Below are 24018 nucleotides of genomic sequence, written 5' to 3'. Positions count from 1 at the left end.
GCCGGGCTCTGTTCCCTGCGAGCGACGCATGAGGACGGAGCCCGGCGGGGAAGTCAAAAAGTACACAAAACATAACACATACAGTACACTGTAATCTTACAGATTACATTACTGTATAAAATTGTTTCACCTCCCTTTTGTCCCTAGTGGTTTGTCCAGTGCCCTGCATGCAGTTTTATATAATATATACTGTTCTTTCTGCCTGGAAACTGGAGAATGTCCATAGCAATGAAAAAGTGTCCCTTTACGTCAAAACAGTTTTAGGCCAGCTAGAAAACAGTGATAATAAATTAGAATCACTTGCAGAATTGAGCGATAGCGATTTGTGGGGAAATTCGTCATCAGGTACTGAAAGTGACGACAGCGACAATTCTGCAACTGAGCTAATTTCAGTGTTTTTGAGTTGATTACATTATTGAATACATTTTATTATTATTATTATATTATTCCTTTTGATAATTATTTATAGTTATTTATTATATTATCATTTCTGATTTTGTGTTTCAAATTTTATCATACCCGGGATGTCTACTAGATTCTTGTTTGGACAGGTTTAAGTTATTCCTAAGAATTACAGGCCTACAATATAAAACAACAAATTTCCATGCGAAACAATATACCGCTTTCAGCATCAAAAATCTGACATAATCATACCGCCAGGGAGGTTAAAAAATGAGGGGATGTGGACAAAGGATTTCTATTTTTCTTGGAAATGCTCTTTAAAGAGATCTAATGAGGGACAGAGCACCGTAAAGGATCATTTTGACTCTTGTAAAAAGAAGGCTATTACTCTGAGCGCAAGATTTTCTAATCGTCATTTAAAAGTAAGATGGCAGAAGGGTGATTGATGTAGCATTTGTCCTAACTCCACTTATGTCTTAAAACTACCCAGCATGTTTTTGTAACTAAATGGTCCCTAACTAGGCATATCAAGAGCCAGCAAGACACAAGTTGACAGTCCTTGTATTAAATTCAGTAAGAAGATATTTGATAATGACATCCACATATATGTTTAATAAAGGAACTGATAGAGCACATCTTTCGCTCCCTTCAGTTTACATTTAATTTTATTTTCCTTGAAGTAAAACCTCAATAGAGAACAGACTTTAACGTCTAATGACCTTTTTCTAGGAATTCATTAGCGGTGTGCTAGCAATAGTAACAGTGTAATTGGTAGAAGTGACTATCACTCAGTATTCCATCCTGACTATACTGTGTCTCATCTGTTTGTGCAGTGCTTCCTAACATCACCCTGTCCTTTCCTGTGCTTTTAGAGTAATGAGTAAAAATGAATATACATTGCCCATGAAGCAACCTAAATGATCTTAGATAAGCCAGCAAATTTTTCCATTAAAGCGTTTTGTATAGTTTTAAATCAGTTATTTGCAATAATGTGTAGCGTTTGATCGTTTAATTTGCAAACAAAAGAACCCTGCAAATATACATTTATTTTTATGGATGACAGTATAGAGGCAGATCTGTGCTACGATTATTTGCACCCAAAGCTACAATTTATAGACCAGGTTTTATGAGTTTCAGTCTTCATCATTACATGATAAGTTCACCTTTAAAAAATAAATAAATGAACATCGTTTTTGGAGGTTAAAAAAAAAAGTGCATTTACCGTATTTATTTTTTTTTTTGTTAGGAGCCTGTAAAGCATTGCACCTGCATTTACCAGATCTCAGATCTCTTGCAGACTGTCTGAGTAGCTGTTTGCCGGTACGGGCAGGCAGTTACTGAACGACAGGAAGAATCAATGAACTACTAGAACACTCACCAGCGCCCTGGTAGTTCATTGAGAACTACAAGTCATCAGCCACAAAGGCTGCAGGTACTTGTAGTTTATTCATTCACAAAACTATGTGAAGGAATGACATGGCTGTGTGGGCAGAGCCCCACACATTCACATTCTTTTTACAAATTGTAACAGTGGATGCGGGAGAAGATCCCCGGCCCACTTTTACAATTAATTGGGATTGGGGAGAGTCTGCAGGTAGAACATGTTTCCAAAGGTGAACTTATCCTTTAAACTACTGAAAACAAATTCAAACCTTTCTTAGTGTGGGTTACTACACAGTAGAGTTGATTTACTAAAACTGGAGAATGCAAAATCTGGTGCAGCTCTGCAATGAAACCAATCAGCTTCTAGGTTTTTTGTCAAAGCTCAATGGAACAAGCGTAAGTTAGAAGATGATTGCCTACCATGCAGAGCTGCACCAGATTTTGTAGTCCCTAATTTTAGTAAATAAGCCCCATTGCATTTCTTTCTAACATTCTGGAAATAAACTCTTTCATTATAGTTTGGTGCAAATAATACTATTAAATGATGGATTTACCATTAGTCACAGCAGGCCTGTTCCCCAAGGTGGGTTTTCCCAGTATAGCTTAGCTATACATTTTTTTACCATGATTAGTAGAATAAATCTCATTTACATGTTGTTGCTCTACTCTAAACCTGGTTAGGGTCAGTAAAACAAATAATTCAAGCAGATGTGTACTGCTTTAGAGTGCCAATCATTGTGTGTCTACATACAGGTGCCAATAATGAAAATATGGCCTCAAATGGAGGGTCACATCGAACGTTGATTTAGAACCATCAAAGTAGAATGACAGAAGATTTCCACATACTGGCATTTATCTGGTACTTCTTGCCCTGCTGCCATGTTTTTTTCGGCACTAAAGAGGTATATTCTAGACAAGCAGAGGAACAGCAGTATACATGGTTTACTACAGCTTTCTACTAGATTATGGTTACTAGTTCCAGCAAAACAGGACTCTTGGGAACATCTCCATCTTGCTATACTAAGCGAGTCATGCAAGCAATTACTTTAAACAGTTTAGCTGCTCAACATAACCCTTTTAAGTATAGCACATTAGTTACAATCGTTTTACTCCTTTTCTAGTGGCTTTGGATTAAAAAAAAAAATAAACAAAAAAAAAAAAAAAAAAGATTTTAAAACATCACTGATGTCAGAGAACAGTGGTCAAGACTTTTATATAAGCAATATATCCTCTTGAGTAAAAAAAAAGAATAAAGCTGTAGTTTATAGACATCTTTGACATACTATTAATCTATCACATACTTTGCACAGTACCAGATTATATTTCAACAGTGTATAAAGCTTTTTTCTTTGTCCTTTGTCTATTCTTGATAAATGCAATTTACCTGTACCTGAAAAATGTTACTAGAAGTATAATTGGAGTCCCTGCAGTAAAACACACCTTCAAACGTCCCTTCAGAAATCTCCAAAAGATATTTCAGTATTTCTGAGCCACCATTGTCCTCAGGAGCATCTGAAAGAAGCACATTGTTAAGCAATTCAGTTCTTCCTAAACATACTAGAGATAGATAGATAGATAGATAGATAGATAGATAGATAGATAGATAGATAGATAGATAGATAGATAGATAGATAGATAGATAGATAGATAAAATAAAAAAGGTATAACAGTTTATGAGGTACATTTATAAAATGGAAGAAAATAGAAATAGGAAACATGCTAATAGTAACAGCAGCAAGACTAAAATGGAAATCCTGCCCTCCATAACACTTTCCATTCCACACCTCAGTGCATCTTGGCTTTATTATACAGCTCCAGGGATGACATTTAGGTTTGGGTCAAACATGAGTTCCACCCAAACCCAGACACCATCTATTTGAGCTGTCCTAAATTGTGTCAGCAAAGGCGAGCAGTACTGTAGTCTATACTGGCCAAGAATCACTATTTTTATATAGGAATATAATTCAATTCAGACTTACAGGATTTGCTATTGCTATTTGTTAACACATAAATCCTCAAGATTTGTAGTTTTTTTAGTTTTTAGATTATATATTGGTTTCTCTAATACTCATTGAGCTCATTAAGCAAAAAATGTTAGGGTACTTTCACATTGGGGGTGCCGACGTCAGTGATAAAGTGCCGCTAGTTAGCAATGCTTTACCGCTGTTATAGCAGCGTTTTTCGGCCGCTAACGGGGTGCTTTTAGCCCCCGCTAGCAGCTGAACAAAGGGTTAAAAGTGCCTGTGTTGCGATGCTGCCGAAGAGCTTTGCAGGCGCTTTGGTAACGCTGCCCATTTACTTCAATGGGCAGGGCGTTTTGGGAGCGATGTAAACACCGCCCCAAAGATGCTACTTGCAGGACTTTTTTTCCTGCCCTGCAAGCGCACCACTCCAGTGTGAAAGCACTCGAACTTTCACACTGGGGTGACTTAAGGGAGGTTTACAGGCGCTATTTTTAGCGCTAAAACGCCTGAAAAGCACTCCAGTGTGAAAGGGGTCTTACTGTCTCCAAAAAGCTTTTAAAGATATATTGACATTCCTAACTGGTGAATCTGAGGATTTTCATTGAATTCCCACAATGCTTTTTTCACATTTGCCACAGTTTTGCTGCACATGTGCAGCCAGCATTTCAAAAACAACAAAGGGTTTTTATCAACAAATGTGCAGTGAAAGTGGGCCAATGCAGGCAAAATTGACCCTTATGCCGTGTACACACGAGCGGACTTTTCAGCATGAAAGGTCCGACGGTCTTTCCGATGGACTTTCGAAAGAACGGACTTGCCCACACACGAACGGACTGAAGTCCGTTCGAAAGTCCGTTGGTTTGAACGTGATGACGTACGAAGGGACTAGAATAAGGAAGTTCATAGCCAGTAGCTAATAGCCAATAGCTGCCCTTGCGTCCTTTTTTGTCCATCAGACTAGCATACAAACGGATAGATTTTTCGACCGGACTCGAGTCCGTCGGAAAGATTTGAAACATGTTCCAAATCTAAAGTCCGTCTGATTTTGGACAGAAAAAGTCTGCTGAAGGTCCGATGAGGCCCACACACGGTCGGATTGTCCGACGGATTTGTTCCGTCGGACCAGTCCGGTCAAAAAGTCCGGTCGTGTGTACACGGCTTTACTCTTCAGGATCTACTTAGGTAATTATATAACTGTTTGCAAAAGTTTAGCAGAAGTTGTAGAGTAGAAGCATGCCCTGCAACGTAAACTTTTTTTCCCCTAAAGCATATTTATTTTAATGCTTCATTTTTTGAATAGCATTGCTCAAGAAAAACTCCAAACCAGACTGTCAATCTACTAAGAAATGACTGTGCTTTGTCTTATCTATGAGCATAAGAGCGATGCCTGTCTGAATACCAATGAGTCTCTATTTCATTCATTTTACCAGAGACATGTTGTGCAGTTATAGACATTTATTAAAATGCCATATCCATCTTTATCACAGTGAAGTTCTATTATTTTTGTTAGAGAACTAGAGTAAAGCTATTTCTAGAGTAAATACAATACATTACAAAAAAGTATGTTGCGCATTTAACTTTTAAATGTACTTTTTTTTATATATCAGAGCAGAATTTAATACCAAGAAAATGGTATTATTTGATTGAGTAAATACAGTACATACCCCACTGAACAGTAAAGCCATGCGCAGTGACAGTGCCCTTTACTACAGGTTGAGAAGGAGGCCCCGGTCGATCTGGACTTGTTGTGCAGACCAATACTTCACTTGGACTGCTACTTCCTTCAACATTGGAGGCAATAAGCTGTAACAAAGACAGGGAATGAATATATAAAATACAATTTTCAAATGTCAGTCAAAAAGATTGTAATGCATAATGATAAAGTAAAACAGTTTTCATTAATTCAGTAACAGTAGTAGTCATACACATACTTAAAGATAAACTATGGGATAAGCAAATATTGCCCAAATACAAACGGCATGTGTATTCTTCCTTGAATCTTGGTGTGCTTTGTGTCTTTCTTCCAGATCTGTGTAGTAAGTGTAAAATGTTGTCTCTGTGCAGAAGCTTCCTATAAAAAGACCAGCCATTGCAGCTCTCTCTTACTGTGCAGGGTGATTGGTTCTACCTCTGGCCCCTCCTGTAGTTTTCTGCAGCCAGGAGGGCCTGGTTCTCTGCACAGGCTATGTAGAGCACAGTGATGACACCACTGCTACTTTTACAAGGTAATATCTATGAAGCTAAGAAAAAAAAGGAGAAGGGACTAGTGCCTCTAAGTGTAGTATCTTAAATACATATGATAAAAGCAATAAAATTATCCACTCACATGGTGTGCAATGGTAACAAGCATGTCAGGAAATAGAGGATGTCAGTGAGGGTATACATCCACCCGCAATCTCAGCACGCTGTCCTCAGGAAGGGGAGCTGCTAGATGGGCCAGAGACAGCAGAAGACCCGAAAGCTGTTGAAGGCCCAACCAACACACAGTCTTCCACAGCTTCTGGCTCTTCTGTTGTCTCCGGCCCATCTACCGTCTCCCCTTCCTGAGGACAGTGTGCTGAGATTGCGGCTGGCATTCGGGTGGACGTATGCCCTCACGGACATCCTCCATTTCCTGACATGCTTGTTACTATTGCACGCCATGTGACTGGATAATTTTATTACTTTTATTGTATGTATTTAAGATACTACACTTAGAGGCACTTGTCCCTTCTCACTTTGTTCTCAGCCATAACAGAACCCGCTCTACTCTTGGACCAGCAGCACTTTGTGGACTATCTCCCCTTGTTTTCACTATACTGGACTTATTTACGGACTGAGCTTCAGAAATATTTACACTCTTTAGGTGCTTATTAATTTTTTTGCATATTATATTTTTGCGTATAATATTTGTGAAGAAGTCTGATGCACAAAGTTGATTTATATCCTGTGTTTATTTTAAAGTTGTTCTAAAGTCACAAGGTTTTTTACCTTAATGCATTACCTTTATTAAAGTAAAAATCATTTCACTATAGTTGTTTGCTTCCCCCCACCCTCCTAAATGCTTTCCTGAGTCCTGTATTGATCCAGCACTGTGCCCATCTGCAGCAGCACTGCTCTTACTTCCTGGTCGCACATAGTAGATTGATAGCAGCGGGAGACATTTCTTCTGGGTTTATTGACACTTTGGGGTTGAAAGCAAATAGACTGTGCACTTGGCAAAGTGCAGTTGCCCCAGAGCTTAGTAAATGAACAGAAGCTCTGCTGACTTCCATCATCCAATTATGTGCAAGCAAAAATACTGTTTTTTTGTTTTCCTTGCATGTGATTGGGTATTCTTTGCAAAGTAAAGCTCTACCTCATTTACTAAGCTCTGGAGCAACTGCACTTGCAGAGTGCAACTACACTTTGCAAAGTGCAAAGTCTATTTGCCTTTAGTAAATCAACCCCTTTAACTGTCTCCCTAATGCAATGTACTAAACAGCAATAAATTAATGTATTTTGAATATAACCCACAACAACATTTACCACATCACTGTCTTATTCTTGACATAAACACCATTTAACTAGAAGCTCTTTTTGTTAGGCTTAATTGCATGCAGAACAGCAATGTATTGAAATCTGATTGGTATAATGTAAGAAGACACACACTGCCTTTTATGCAGTGTGATAGTATGATTTTGCAGCCTTGCCTTATGCGCCAATTTGTGCTAAAGTTTTAGAAACAGGCTTTTAATAGTATGCGATATTTCAGGATTACAAGCCTGAAAATGTAATTTAGACCAGTAAGGTTCTAGCAGATTTGATAAACTATAGTTTGGATCACAACAGACTATGCAATAATTTAAAACAAAATTATTGCAGCGCAAATGATAAAATGTCCTTTAAAACTCATGAAAAAATGTCCTTCTTCAGGTCATCAGCGTGCTGCGACAATGTCCTGTAGCCGATAGATATGGATTTGATTATTAAACCCACAGAGTGTTACTTATAACCAGTTTCAGTCTATATGTGACCATTGGTGGATGCTGACGATCGGTGCCCTCAAGAGATCCAGGTTGTAATTAGTTCCTTTAGGAACCCAGGCTCTTATGACCTCCTATAATTAAGGGGTCCACCTAGTCCGGTAAGCGCATTTTACTACTTGTTTGGCGATTATTGATGCTTGTGGGAACGACATCAGCATTTTCCTCCCGGGATTAATGCATGTGTTTCATGAGTTTTAAAGGATATTTTATCATTTGCGCTGCACTAATTTTGTTTTAAATTGTAATTTTCAGATTGCATATATTTCTTCTTGTTCACACACATTATTGTTTGCGCTGATTGCCCCTAGTTTAATTTATCAAGCTATGCAATAAACCTAATAAGCGAGCACAGATGCATCTCATCTGTGCCCATATGCTCCCAGGGCAACATTTGGGCCAGTGTTTTGGGTGCAATTTGCTGCATCAGTAACATTTTACATGAATATGGGTTAGGAAAGGTGAACTTATACTTTAAGCTACTGCAGAGGTTATGGCTTTAAAAAAAATAAACACACATGCTTACCTAGATGGCTGCAGCCCTGATCCTAGTTGCAGCTATCCCCCTCTGCCTCTAAGATTGAGAACTGAGAATCAAGAACTGCTGATCACTCAGTTCTTGGTCTTCAGACTGCAGAGAGCTGGTGACTGTCAGCCACCGGTTCTCTGCTCTGCCCCTCCAGCGCTCACTGGAGTGCTGGGCTGTCGAGGGGTTGGGAAGGGCTGTCTCAGGCTCTCAGCGGCTTTCTGAGAGGCTGAGCCAGCTGCCGGTCCAGGCATCTGGGAGGCTTTAGTCCGCTGTCAGCCGAAAACAGGTCACAGGAGTGCAGAATGAACTGCACTCCTGTGATCCATAGGAGAAGTATAGCCAAAATAGCTTTGGCTATACTTCTTCTTTAAAGTATATCCAAACCCAAAAACAAAAATGTTATATATGCAGCTTTCTAGTACCTTGATTTGGTAGCTTCATTAGTTTAAATTTTCTCAGACATTTTCCCCTTTATCCTCACCTGGTGATCTTGTAAGTAACGCACGATACTATTCTAGGGTGACAACACCAACTGTAGTGTATTTATGAAGGAATGGTGTTCTCACAGAAGGACAGGAAAGGTGTTATTACTACACATAACCTCCCCCTCTCATATCTCCATACTGTAGTGGTAGTGGGTTGTTCTGTAATTCACAGAAGATAGCTGGAAAAGCTCCTAATAACGGGGTTGATTTACTAAAGGCCAATAAACTGTGCATTTTGCAAAGTACAATTGTACTCTGCAAGTGCAGTTACTCCAGAGCTTAGTAAATGAGGTAGAGCTTCACTTTGCAAAGAGTACCCAATCACATGCAAGCAAAATTAAAAAGAAACAGTTTTGCTTGCACGTGATTGGATGAATAAAGTCAGCAGAGCTTCTGCTCATTACAAAGCTATGGAGCAACTGCTCTTGCAAAGTGCACAGTCTTTTTTCCTTTAGTTAGATTTCAGTGCATTTCATTTGCACAGGAGGTTAGAAGGACATTGGATTTTTGGCAGAATCAACAGGTGTGTTTGCGTACTTGCTGAAAATGTAATAAATAAAAAAAAATAACTGATGCAGCCACCACATCTAAGGACTATTAGTTAGAAATGTAGTACATGTTTGTTCTTGGGTTTAAATACATTTTAAGGTCAACAAAGCAGTAGCTGCTGCACTTGAAATCTCATGTATCAAAATTTTGAATCCTGAAGCTGGTCTTTCCTAACACAAATCCTTGTAGCATTCTTGAGATCTGGCATGGTTTTAGGAGGGTATACTGGTCTTTATACAAAGATGAGGCTGCCTTGGCATGTGTGAATGACTCCCACTATACAGGTGGCTCTCCTCTTGGCACTACTTTGTGTGACAGTTGTGTATTCTGCAACGTTTGCATATGAAAGTCTTAGCACATTTACAGTATAGAAGAAAACATACAGAACATCACCCTCTGCTGGCAAACAATAGCAGCTGAGGCTTACCCTAAATTTGTATTGTGTGCTTCTTTGGAGATTATTCACAGTACATGTTAATTCTTCTCCAGTGTATGCAGGTTGAAATACACTGTCCTAAAAGCATAACATAACAAAAGGTGTAAAATGTCATATTAGGAAATTTTCTTATGACTGTATAAGATTGCTCTCCTCTAACTGCATCTATTGAGTCTCACAAAATCTGCAGAAGGCTGCAAATAGTAAAACACGTGACCGGAGAGCACAAAAAGCAGGCAATGGATGGTAAGACAGATGACATTAGAGGACAGACAGAAGATAGCAAGGCAGAGGGCAGGAGAGGACAAACAAGGGTAGAGAATAGCAGGCTTGAAGAAGGCTGGCAAACAGCAGGACAACTTGACTGAGAACTGGAGAGGTTCTTTAAAGGGCCTAATTTAGCACTTATTCGACACAATGGAAAACAGTGTACACATGCAAAGTAAACTTTAAAGCTATACCAAGCTTATGTTTCCAGGGTAGATTGACCTAACCGCATTATATAATCCAAGATGCCAATGAGCCCTTGGTTATTAACAGTGATGCAAAGGCAGATGCTGCTGTGTAGTTAATATAAGGTGCCTGAACATAGCTTTCCTTGCACCCCCTCACTCTATTGCCAGAGCCACAAACCCCTAACCAGTACTTTGAGATATGGGGCATCCCTGACATTCCACCCTGCCACCCGACGATTAAGTGTTAAGTATGTAAGTGGCCAATTGCCAGGACTTAGTGTGGGCACACAACAGTGGGCTAAAGCATGCCTAGCCCTGTGTGGGTTTTGACTCAGAAATGTAAAACTTTAAAATTAAATTTGGTAGGCTCTGGTAGCAGTAAGTGTACGGAAGACATTTGCAGACATCTAGGACCACTTTCACATTGGGTTCGCAGTAAAGCGTCACTCGTTTTAGCGGTGCCTTAACACTGTTTAAGTAGCGTTTTTCGGCCGCTAGCGGGGCGCTTTTAACCCCAAAGAAGGGGTTAAGAAACTCCCGTGTTGTGGCGCTTCAAAAGCGCTGCCCATTCATTCCAATAGGCAGGGTGTTTTTGAAGCACTAAATACAGTGCCCCGCCTGAACAGAGACTATTTCCAGAGCTAAAGCGACTGAAAACTGCCCCAGTGTGAAAGGGGTCTTATGTACATACTAGGCAGCCTCTACCTTAGACCCCTTTCACATTGGGGTGGTTTTCAGGCACTTTAACGCTGGAAATAGCCTCTGCTAAGAGCCTGAAAACCACCTCCCATTCATTCAAGTGTGACTTTTCACACTCGGAATCACAAAGCATCTTTGGGGCGGGTTAGGAGCGCTGTATTTAGCGCTCCCAGAGTGCCATGCCCATTGAAATGACAAAGAAAAGCGCTTCCGAATCACCGCAAATTGGGAGTTTTTAACCCCTTTTTTGGGTTTAAAAGCGCCCTGCTAGCAGCTGAAAGGCAACTCTTAAACAGATTCTTTCACACCTAGTACAGAGTCAATTTAAGACTAGCCTCTAGTAAACCATCATTGTGCAAAATTGTATTAACTGTTACATTTTCTTTAATATTATATGCCCTACCATACACTATACATACAAGACAAAGGGTCGTGATAAACAAGGAACCATATCTAAAGGTGCTTTTTATGGTATGTCCTGCACCATATTATGAAATATTATTATGACACTGGTAGCTGTACTCACAGGCACTAGGTGATATTAGATTTGTCATGTGTTATTTTTTAAGGGAAAGGAGTATATTTTTTCTTCATAAGCCGGACAGATAAATACTTCACGGATATGAGCACATTTGCCCATGCAGCGTGAAGACGCTGCATATTTCTGGTGCTTGGGATGTCCTGGAGCTGCGCACAGCCACCCATAGGCAGGAATGGGTGAAGAGGGCTGTATACAGCTATGCAATCATTTTTTTCCTTAAAGTAGCGTGTGTGCACAGATGTCATGTCCTGAGTCCATGTTTCTCTGTTTGGGGCATGACATCTGTGCACATGCGTTACTGTGCACAAACAGCGCTGCATAGATGCATATAGCCACCTTCACCCATTCAGACGATCAGTTTTCCCAATAGGAATTGGTTCCGTCAGAAAAATTTAGAACATGTTCTCTTTCTAGGTCCGTCAGAATTTTCAACGTAAAAAGTCCGATGGGGCATACACACGATCGGAATATACGAAGAAAAGCTCCTGTCAGACTTTTTCTGTCGGACATTCCGCTCGAGTGTACACGGCATAGGAGATCAGAAATATGCAGGTGTCTTTATGCTGCATGGCCAAATTAATTAGAAAACAACATTTATTAAGGCAAGACTTCAAAAAATGTCCCACTTCTCTAGTGTCAATAGCACAAAAAAACATTGAAACAAGGAACGTACGGTATCCTCCTGAATCTCCAATGTGTATGAAATTACTTCTTCTGGGAAACATCCCTCTGGCCTCATCCAATGCAGTGTTATCCACGTAATTCCAGCTCTAATAAATTTAGGTGTGGAGGGTGTCTGAGGGATATTGCCTGATGTGTAGTACATAATCTCTTGGCTGTACTCGCTGTGAATAGACAGACACGTCAATGAGCAAGATGTTTACTACGATGTAGCAGTGTTCCATACTGAGTAAACAATTTATTTAATTATGTTGGTTACCACAGATTTAAGCTTAGGGTGTATAAATGTACATTTGAAGAAGGAAATCCACCTTTCCCCAAAAAAACAAAGGAGCACACACGTTCTTGACTGGCATGTCAATATTTACTTACATATAAAAATAAACTTCTACTAGATGAATCATTTCTTGTTTTTCTGCATGTGTTACGTAGAATTCATATACGGAAAAATATTCTTGCTTACAGAGTAAATTTTGCATACTGAAATGTTTACTTAACCTCCCTGACGGTATTCCTGAGTGTGGCTCGGGGTGGATTTTCAGCACCAAAAGCGGTAACCCCGAGCCAGACTCAGGATCCCATTGCAGGATCCAGGTACAGCAAACTTACCTTGTACCCAGAATCTTGCGATGTCCTCCCCGCTGTGTGCGCGAGCCGTCCTCCGCCGGATCTATCACAGTGCCGAGCTCCATTCCCTGCGAGTGTTGCGACGCACGGGTGATGGAGAACGGCGCCAAATTCAAAAAGTAAAATAACACAATACATATACAGTACACTGTACTCTTACAGATTACATTACTGTATCAATTTATTTCAAATCCCTTTTGTCCCTAGTGGTCTGTCCAGTGCCCTGCATGCAGTTTTATATTATAAATACTGTTCTTTCTGCCTGGAAACTGGAGATTGTCCATAGCAACCAAAACCGTCCCTTTACATCAAAAGGAGTTTTAGACCAGCTAGAAAACAGCGATAATAAATTAGAATCACTTGTAGAATTGAGCGATAATGATTTGTGGGGAGATCCGTCATCAATCACTGAAAGTAATGACAGCAAATTTCAGTGTTTTTGATTTGATTACATTAATGAATAATTTTTATTATTATCGTATTATTTGTTACAATTATTTATAGTTATTTATTATATTATAATTTATGATTTAGTGTTTCAAACATTATCATACCCGGGATGTCTACTAGACTCTTGTTTGGACAGATTTAAACGAGTTATTCCCAAGAATTACAGGCCTATAATATAAAAAAATTTTCATGCAAAATAATTGTACCGCTTTCAGCATCAAAAATCTGAAATAATCATACCGCCAGGGAGGTTAAAGTGCATTTAAACCCTACCTGAATGACATTTATTTTGCGAAAGCACTATGTATCATAATTGACTGCCATGTTTTTTGATAAAGTCTTAATTGCCATATTTGCAATTGCAATGTCTTTTCACATTAAATAGTTTACTTCTGGATATGAAATATAAAACATGCCAATCTATATTACAAGCAGGCAAACAGATCTAACAGTTTCCTGAACTACGCTTCTCAGCTGACCTTTCAGCTATCTAATTACATGGGCACACACTGGTGTTCTCTTGTAGAAAGCAACAGTACTGCCTATATAATATGACTTTCTATGGACAGCAGACCAGATTGAAAATGGTTTGGAAGCTGCAAGGGAATCAAACAATCCAGTCCAGCAGCTGATAGGGAAAACAATTAAACAGGGCAGATCCAACAATATGTTTTTGGCCCTGCAACTGCCTATTAGATGAGCTAAATCTTTTATCATACATATACTTCTGTGTGGTAGGTTTTCATCTTTGCCTAGACTTCAAGAGATTAAGTGTATGCAAAGCCAATATTTTACAGCTTTTAACCCTGTTTAGATCCTCTTGTAAAGGTTTCTTTTCACTTTTTGTCCTGAAGATAAAAACAGGAAATGATAAGAGATCTTCTACGGAAATTGCATTTTGTCGTGTCGCCGGTTGGAAGATTTTCCTTCACTTTTTGTTCTGGAGAAATCTCAAACATTTTAGATTTCCCATCACTTTCTGTCTCAGTGATTATGGTCACAAAGACAAATAAAGAAATGAAAGAAAACAGAAATGAATACTATATATTTCATTTATAGGGTCTTTATTCTTCTCTCATAACTGATATAGGGCACAGCCATTACATTGTTATTCTGGTTGAAAAATACATCCAGTTCAACCAACAGAAGAAAAAAAAAAAAAAAAAAAACACACACAAATCGAAAACCTCCATGTATACTATCCTATAACCACAATTGATCCAGAGGAGTGCCCCCATTAGGTAATTTCCTATCTAGGTCATCAATATCATTGGGAATGAAAGTAAGTTCAAAATTTTGAAAAAAAAAAAAAAAAAAACAGGAATATAGTGCAAATCTTCCAACGGGGACACTTCCCATGACAACTGTCTAAGTGGGCATTTGCCTTACACTGCAAAGATATCCTCTTCAATTACTTTTGAGTCTACAGGACAGGAAGTCAATGGAAATCATCCTACAGAGATATAGAAGGCAAAAAACAGTGGTTTTAACCCCTATACTCTATTCAAAAAAAAAAAAAAGTGTGATTTTAGATCAACGTTACCCAATCTACACCATTCTATGACAATCCTTTCAAAGGCATACAATGTAATAATGTTTTGAAAAAAGTAAACACTGTCAGTATTCAGAGGGGAAAAAGTCTTCTGAATTCTGCAGTTTTATTGATAATTGTGCCAGCAATCCTGTTAAGTGGTAAACAAAGGTAAAGGTGTTACAAAATAACTCATAGAAGGTTATTTAACACATTAGCTAGGGCATAAAAAACCAGTGCATAATCAATAGCAAACTGATTAAAGGCCATTGTGACAATCCTGTTAAGTACAAGAAGACCCTCAAATCCTTTGAAACTCATTCACAATCTCTGTGCGGCAAATGTTCATTAATAAATTACATATTTAAGATTTTTAATAAGGCTGCACAAAACATAGTAATACTGTGCAAAGTACAATAAGCCACAGCAACCAATCTGCTTTATTTAAATAACAGAACTCGCCTTTTCCCAATATCATTGCGTGCTGCCACTCTAAAGGTGTATCCCATGGCGGGGCACAGTTTTGTGAGCTTACAGTGCCTTTGGATTCCTGTGTAACATTCTCTGAACACACTGTTTCTTTTACCCTGAGGAGAAAAAAAAATGTATTAATATACATATCCCATGCAGATTCTTTTTTGTACCTAGTCTGAGTAAGCTACCTTATCATGATTACAGCTAGACATAAGCTGAAAAAAGCAGCATAGCTGAAGTTTAATGACCAGTCAACTATTCTGCCTGATATTTACAGTAAATACCCAGATCAGGGCCAATTAACAAAAACTGGAGAAATAATGGGTTTTAATGTGTCACACTGCATCCTATTTTCATGCTAAATCTTTTTTTAGTTTTTTTTTTTTTTTTAATGGAAACTTATTATGTTGAAGGGATAAACTATTGCAAAGCAGACTAAGTGGCAAAAAATGTCATAATGACAAAAAAAAATAATTATGCCACCTTTCAAAACGGTTCTCATTAATTCCCTGAAAATAACGAAATGGTGATACAAATTAGCAGTGCCATTTTTCAAAGGTTTCATTATACATTTACAAAAATATCAATTTGATGAAAAATAACTCATAGTACTGATATTGAAAAATGAAGTATAAAAACTGCCAAAAACAACTTTATAGCTAGGTGAAACGGTTAGCAATATTTCTTGTGACACACTAGCAAAAGTAATATTTTTTCATGGTAGCAATTTATGGAGTAATGTTGTCTTTTAAAATAGGTCCTACAGACTAGGGATGGGCTAAACGGACCCCTGTTTGGTTCGCACCAGAATAACAAACCCCATTAAAGTCAATGGGACCCGAACGTCAAAAATCTAAAGTGCCCATTTTGAAGGCTTATATGCAAGTAATTGGGCATACAATGATTATAGGGGTCTGGGTCCTGCGCTGGAGGACATGTATCAATAAAATAAAAAAAAGAGGTGAAAAACTTAATTTTTAAATGAGCAGTGATTTTGATTTTTAAAGTGAAAGCATAAAAATGAAAAATTCCTTCCAATATAGTGCCTGGGGGTTCCCCTTTGTCTACCTGTAAAGTGGCAGATCTGTACCATGTCTAGAATCTGCTGCAGCAATAATTGCATTTATAAAGCCAAAAAAAAAAGAAATTTTCCCTGCAAGCTGCCTTTATTTTGCTCAGCAACAGCTGAGGAGCCAGCATGTATGATAAGGCCACAATGTAGTGTACTGGGAACAGGATTAGAGATTATTTGGATACATTCTGGTGTCACATTGACTTTGAATACCCTCAAAGCTAGGCAGCCTCAAAATCCTGCAGAGATTTCACATCCCAAAAAGACTTAATCAGTGACATCGGCTTCAGGGGCTTCATAGCTGGTAATCCAGGACTGATTCATTTCAAACAGTCAAGTCAAATAGTCCACGGAGTCTGTGGACAGACGCATTTTATGATCAGTAACGAAACCTCCTGCAGCACTGAATGTCTGAAAGCACTCTGGATGCAGGGCAGCCCAACAGCTCAATAGAATACTGGGAAAGTTCTGGCCAGTGGTCTATTCTCATGACACAGTAAGTCAGTGGATCGTCAGGTGGAAAGCTCTCCGTCTCTGTTTTGGCCCCAAAGTAATCGTCCACCATGTGATGCAGAAGCTGCCGATGGGATGTGGAAGCCCTGGGCGGCGAGGACTAAAAAAATTCAGAAATGCCTCACTTAGGCGGACGCCTTCTCCAATGCTCTTCTCTTGACCAACAGAAGACTCAAAACTACATTTTCCTCGACACTGTAACTTACTGGAGTCAGGAAAAACTTTCAATAAATTCTTCTTTAACGTGTCCTCAAGAGATTTTATCTTCTGCACTCTCTGTGGGGACGGGATGAGTTCTGAGACCATCCCCTATAACGGTGGTCAAGGAGGGTTGCCAACCAGTAATCATCCTTCTCCATTATTCTGCTTATTCTTGGGGCCTTTCGCAGGCTTTGAAGCATGAGGTTGCCCATGCGCCTTGCTGAGGCTTGAGAAGCAGACTCCTTGGGGTCACTCAGGATGACAGCATATGGAACTTCCTCCTCCCAGCCACGTACTACTCCCAAGAGGGGTGGAAAGCCATCGCTTACAGATTGACGCATGTCTTCCTCTTGTTCGAAGCTTATGAAAGTGCCAGAATCCTCCTCCTTATCCTCCTCCCCTCTCTCCTTCTGTGTGTTCTGTGACATAGCTATGATGGTGTCTGGATAAAGTGGGCCTTGAGAGGAAAGGAAGTCCTCCTCTTCCTCCTGCTGCTCTGCCTTCAGTGCCCTGTCCATAATGCCATGCAGAGTCTGCTCCAGCAGGAACACAACAGGGATTGTGTCACTTGTGCATGCACTGTCATGGCTCACCATCCTTGTGGCCTCCTCAAATGGTGACAATACAGTGCATGCATCCTTAATGACCAGCCATTGGCGTGGGGAAAAAAGCTGAGGCGGCCTGAGTCTGCCGTGCTGTATTAGCACAGGTACTCGTTGACAGCCCCCCTCTGCATGTATAGCTGCTGCAGCATTGACAAAGTTAAGTTTCACCTGGTGGGAATGTCACAAATCAGTCAGTTTATGGTCAGGTTGAATTCCCGCTGAATTTCAGCCAATCAAGCACTGGCTGTGTATGACCGCCTGAAATGGCTACATTCTCTTCTGACCAGCTTTAGCACATCTTGCAACCCTGGGTACATTTTTTGGAAACGCTGCACCAACAAATTGAGGACATGTGCCAGGCATGGCACATGTGTCAACCTTCCCTGTCTAAGGGCAGACAGGAGGTTTGAGCCATTATCGCACACCACCATTCCTGGCTCCAGCTGACGTGGTGTGAACCACCTCTGGGCCTCTCCCTGCAGAGCTGCAAAAATCTCTGCTCCGGTGTGGTTCCTGTCCCCTAAACACACCAGCTGAAGCACTGCATGGCACCTTTTAGCCTGACTCATGGAGGGGGTACCTGATGTTCATAGGACAATTCTGCAGAGGAGGGCATGGAGGTGGCAGAGGAGGAGGGGGTAGAGCTCACAGGTCTGGCTTCATCACCACCAGCTGTATGGAGACGCGGGGGCACAACAAGCTGCAGCACGGAGCCCTGTCCTGCATCCTTTCGAGTTGCAAGCAGCGTTACCCAGTGTGCTGGGAACAAAACATATCGTCCCTGCCCATGCTTGCTGGAACACGTGTCAGTGTAAGGTGGATTTTACGGCTGACTACCTTGCCCAACGATGCCAGAACATTCCCTTCCACATGATGGTAGAAAGATGGAACGGCCTTACGTGAAAAGTAGTAGCGACTGGGAACCTGCCATTGTGGTACAGCACATTGTGCAAATTCATGGAAGGGGGCAGAATCCACCAGGCTGAAAGGCAGAAGTTGGAGAACCAACAGCTTTGACAAGCTTGCATTTAGACGCTGGGCATGTGGGTGGCAGGGACTGCTGGCTGCTGGCAGATGTGTTGCTAGGACCTGGGACACCCTGTGCTAGACCATCATCCCTGTCAGCGAAGGCTGCTGAGAGGTAATGACTCAGTATAGCAAGGGCAGACTGAAGTGGGTAAGGAGGAGGAGGGACAGATTTGTGCCCCTTTTGTGTGGCTTTTAGGTGCTCTTGCCAACGGGCTGAGGGGTTGGATGTTAAATGCCTTATTAAGCTTGTGGTACCCAAATGGCTGGTGTTTTTGTCACGTTCGGTGTGCCTGAGACAAGTTTGTAGATAGCAACAGTGCGATCTGCTGCAGATGTGCTGAAAAAGGCCCAGACAGCTAAGCTTTGGGGAGTGGGCCGGGAGATAACAGCTGCAGAATGTGATGGAATAGGGTGGCTGCTCTCTACTCTTTCTTGACGTCGGCCTCCTTGGGGTTGTGCCACCTGACCTTCAGTTTCCACCTCGGCTCTATCTGGCCCCCAAGTCGTATCAGTGTCCTCATCATCATCATCATCTCCTCCATCATCATTACCACTGGAGACAACTTGGCAATACGCTGCTGCTGGGGGAACATGAATGCCAATTTGTCTACCAGTGTTCTCCCCTCTTTCTAGGCTCATGTTCCTGTCATCCTCAACCTCAGAACCAACACTTGAATCCAGTAATGGCTGGGCATCATCAAGGAGCAAGTGGCTGATGCGGTGGTCAAATATCAGCCATGGAGGAGTCAGCTGGGTTGGGGCTATGGCAGGAATAGATGTGGACAAGGAGGCAGGTGTATTCACCCTGGCAACTGCAGGGGACTGCACACTTGTCTCTGCTTGCATGACAGAGGATGAGGAGGATGAGGAAGGTTTAGTAAGCCAGTCCACCACCTCCTCTGCATGCTGTGGCTGGATAGCACGGGCAAATTCACTGAACAGAGGAAATTATGCCCTGCCTGAGGACTGACCACCACCACATCCACCTTTGCTTGTGGACACATTTGTTGCTGGCCCCCTTACAGTGCCAAGGGAACGTCTGCCTCTCCTTGTTGTCCTCCCAGACATTATTGGGAGGGAGGGGACGGTGCTTATAAGCAAATGTAAAGAAGAAGTGGAAATCTAAATGTAGATGCACCTTAATCAATGTAAAGTGGTGTTTGGTGCACTTTAATTTGAGTACTCACACTACACAGACACACTCCACAGATACACTATAATTTACTGCAATATAATGCGCCAAACGTACAGTAACGCACAGAACTATATGGCGTTAAACCGGCAGTAACGCACACAGAACTATATGGCGTTAAACTGGTAGTAACCCATGGTGTTAAACTGGCAGTAACACACACAGAATTATATGGCGTTAAACTGGCAGTAACGCACACAGAACTATATGGCATTAAATTGACAGTAGCGCACAAAACTATATGGCGTTAAATTTGCAGTACCGCACACAGAAGGAGTTAAACTGGCAGTAACACACACAGAAACTATATGGTGTTAAACTAGCATTAACGCACAAAAGACGATATGGCGTTAAACTGGCAGTAACACACACAGAAGTAAATGGCGTTAAACTTGCAGTAACGCATACAGAACTATATGGCGTTACACTAGCAGTAAGGCACACAGAAGTAAATGTCATTAAACTGGCAGTAACGCAATCAAATAGATGGTGTTTAAGCGTCACTACACTGACACTATCTGAACTGTGCCTACTCTAGCTATACACTAATGTCAAGATTACTAACATGGTCTCACTACATTACACTGAAACTATCTGAGCTGTCCCTACTCTACACTAATGTATGTATGAATGACACGGTCTCACTACACTACAGTGAAACTATCTGAGCTGTCCCTACTCTAGTTGCACACTAGGCAAAGCTGAATGATGGTCCTCCTAACTACACTCACACTATCCCTAGACTGACACTAAACTACACTGACAATTGAAGCAAAATAGCACAGTATAACACACTAACTAACTAATAGCACTGAACAGAGCCCTGTTCGATCTCTCTCTGTGCCAAAATCACACAGAAAATGGCTGCCATTGAAAGAATACTTTTATACCTGTGGGGCGGGAATGAGCCATGATTGGATAAAGTAATGATGACAGTGTCCAATCATGACTGACAGTGCTCTGTGCCCTGACTGACTGAAACTTTCACTGCTTCAGCCAATCAGGGTTTGCAATGCACTGTTCAGCACCGCAATGCATTGTGGTTGGTTTGGGGGGGCGAACAAACGGTCGAATGAGCGTTCAGTCTGAACTTATGCTCGGGCTGAACCGTTCACCCACCTGTTCACCCATCCCTACTACAGACTGCTCTGTATTTTTATGGCTTGTGAAAACACGCTGCAGAACATAAAATATTTTAAGGATACAGTATAAACTGTGGTACCTCTTATAGACCCATCGGGCTTCGTAAACACTTGTGTCTAGTTCTTTCTTATTGTGGCATATAACCAAAGAAATACCAGTGCATTATGAAGACTGATACATTATGAAATCAGTTCTAATCCTTCTATGATACAGGTATATTTGAAATCAAATCTTTATTATTCTGTGGAAAAAACATGGTGTGGGTGGATTTTGTACCAGTCACAGGCCCTCCAGCCTGTTTCTTAGAATAAGAGGGAGGTGAAGCCTCTATTAATCTACATGTAATACCCTCCCCCCATTGTGTTTAGCTGGTTAGTTGGCATGGAGGAGGAGGGAGGTAGTGGGCTGTCATTTTCCACTGTGTATACACTCACATGTGTGACCCTATAGTCAGATGGGCTGTTCAGATGTAATAGGGAGGAAATGCTCATCATAGAAGCTCACTGAAAACTGAGCATGTGCAGAGTTGCCACCACAGCTGCAAAATCCCTAGCTGAATTGGGGACATGAACAGAAGGTCGAGATTGAGAGCAGCAGGATCAACCAGTTTTTTTGCAGAATACAGAAAACCAATCCAATAGTGACTGAGTGAATACAAACAGCATGTAATACACCACTGACTGATAGTTTTTTTATGATGTGGGTTTAGTGACACTTTAAGATCTTAAGAGTAGCAAGGCTCATGACCCACAGTTGTGTATGTTTGCATGGTTTAAAAAAATGTGTTTATTTGGACATAAGGTAAGCAACACAAGGTTTTTATTTTTTGGTTTCACAGGAGGTGATATTTACAGTTATAAACATTTACTAAAATGGATGACCACTTTCAGCATTTTTAAACTACACTCTACTTATTTTAGGGCCCCGATGCCAACCATAATGGAAACTATTACTTTATCAATAACCATACAGCTTTATGCAATTTGTCATGTTTCTATACAGCTAATTAAAAAAAAGTGGTTGCTGTTAGCAAGCAATTATTTGTGTGAGGAACATCAACAACTTATGGAGTCATTGATAAATATTTAAATATATTGAACACATGTACACTGAATTATGTGTTTATTTACGACACACCACAGTACGTCTTTCTTATTGACATGATCTGTTCCATGAACATAGATGTTAGAAACACAACCGGAAGAGAGTAATGATGACCACTGCAATCCAAAGAGTTCGATCTATCTGTATTTTTTTAGGAGACATTTTTCTTCCTGCCATGTTTTTGTAAAGAACTAGTTACCTATTAATTTGAATAGATTTCGGATTTAATAAAAAGAAGTTGAAAAAGTCAAAGGAAAATGAGTCTGGCATGTGTGACTGACATGTATTCCCTAAGTGGTGAGCCTATAAGTCCTCTGTGAAGCAGTATTTCCTGAGTAAAAATAAGGCCCACCATGCAAAGCAAAGAAAACAGAAAGAGCAGTCTTATTGATTGCTCTCCTCTGACCCAGCCTTACGTTCATGCTTGCTTGATTCACTGGTTGGTCGTGCAGTCTCTGTGTTTACATCCTGTTTCCCTCTAATGAGCTCAGCAGACGAGAGGCTTAGGGGCCAATTCTTGATCTTTTTCACAGCATAGAAATCTTTTTTACTGTCATTTATTTAAGGCTAAGAAGATGAGTTTGATCAGATAAAAGCAAACATATTTGCTTTATTTACATGTTTAAAACAGGTTTTTTTGCTAGAAAATTACTTAGAACCCCCAAACATTATATATGTTTTGTTTTTTTCTAACACCCTAGAGAATAAAATGGCAGTCGTTGCAATACTTTTTTTTGCACCGTATTTGCGCAGCGGTCTTATAAGCACACTTTTTTGGGAAAAAAATTCACTTTTTTGAATAAGAAAAATAAGACAACAGTAAAGTTAGCCAATTTTTTTTTTTATATATATTGTGAAATATAATGTTACGCCAAGTAAATTGATACCCAGCATGTCATGCTTCAAAATTGCGCCCGCTCGTGGAATGGCGTCAAACTTTTACCCTCAAAAAAACTCCATAGGCGACGTTTAAAAAATTCTACAGGTTGCATGTTTTGCGTTACAGAGGAGGTCTAGGGCTAGATTTATTGCTCTCGCTCTACCTATCGCGGCGATACCTCACATGTTTGGTTTGACCACTGTTTTCATATGCGGGCGCTACTCGCGTATGCGTTCGCTTCTGCGCGTGAGCTCGTCGGGACGGGGGGTTTTTAAAATTTTTTTTTTTATTTTTATTATTTATTTTACATTATTTTTTAAATTTTTTTTACACTGTTTAAAAAAAAAAAAATTGTGTCACTTTTATTCCTATTACAAGGAATGTAAACATCCCTTGTAATAGAAAAAAGCATGACAGGACCTCTTAAATATGAGATCTGGGGTCAAAAAGACCTCATATCTCATATTTACACTAAAATGCAATAAAAAAAAAAAAAGTAATTTAAAAAAATGACATTTAAAAAATATGCCTTTAAGAGGCGTGGGCAGAAGTGACGTTGCTTCCGCCCAGCAGCGTCATGGAGACGAGTGGGCGGCATCTTAGCCTCACTCGTCTCCAGGCACAGGACGGAGACGGATGCGATCGCCTCTGCCGCTATCCACGGCTCCGGTAAGTGGCGGAGGGCACCGGATCACGGCGGGAGTGAGGGCGCCCCTCTCCCGCCACCGATAAAAGTGATATCGCGGCGAATGCGCTGCAGGGACCACTTTTATCAGAAAGCCGGCCGCCGCACGAAAACGGGGATACCGGGGTTATGGCAACTAGCTGCTGCCATTACAACGATATACAGTACCCCTTCAAAGTTTGGACGTACATCATCGTGCGGCGGTCCAGAAGTGGTTAGGCTTTGACAAAAAAAAACCTGGAACCTGATTGGTTGTTATGCAGAGCTGCACCAAATTTTGCACTTTCCAGTTTTGGCAAATCAACTCCACTGTGATATAAATCTAGGCATAGACTCTACAATTAAAAACGTCATTAAAGGGAACCTACATAAAGCCTCTGCAAA

At 40.6% G+C, this 24018-nt stretch overlaps 1 protein-coding gene across 2 annotated transcripts in view; it reads right to left on the bottom strand.

Annotated features, from left to right (window-relative positions):
- The window catches only part of FNDC3B (fibronectin type III domain containing 3B), a 471921-nt gene that overhangs the window by 131845 nt on the left and 316058 nt on the right, over nucleotides 1-24018 (bottom strand). For both annotated transcript variants that reach the window (XM_073626229.1, XM_073626230.1), the window contains 5 exons: nucleotides 15199-15323; nucleotides 12121-12292; nucleotides 9744-9830; nucleotides 5414-5552; nucleotides 3226-3297 (listed from right to left, as the gene is read on the bottom strand). In XM_073626229.1, coding sequence (XP_073482330.1) covers nucleotides 3226-3297; nucleotides 5414-5552; nucleotides 9744-9830; nucleotides 12121-12292; nucleotides 15199-15323 — 595 coding nt within the window. The remainder of the gene's footprint in view (nucleotides 1-3225; nucleotides 3298-5413; nucleotides 5553-9743; nucleotides 9831-12120; nucleotides 12293-15198; nucleotides 15324-24018) is intronic.

Source organism: Aquarana catesbeiana, linkage group LG04 (assembly GCF_042186555.1).
Source record: "Aquarana catesbeiana isolate 2022-GZ linkage group LG04, ASM4218655v1, whole genome shotgun sequence".
NCBI classification, from domain to species: Eukaryota; Metazoa; Chordata; class Amphibia; order Anura; family Ranidae; genus Aquarana; species Aquarana catesbeiana.
The sequence above is the reverse complement of the archived record's forward strand: the minus strand, read 5'-3'. Positions and strand labels throughout refer to the sequence as shown.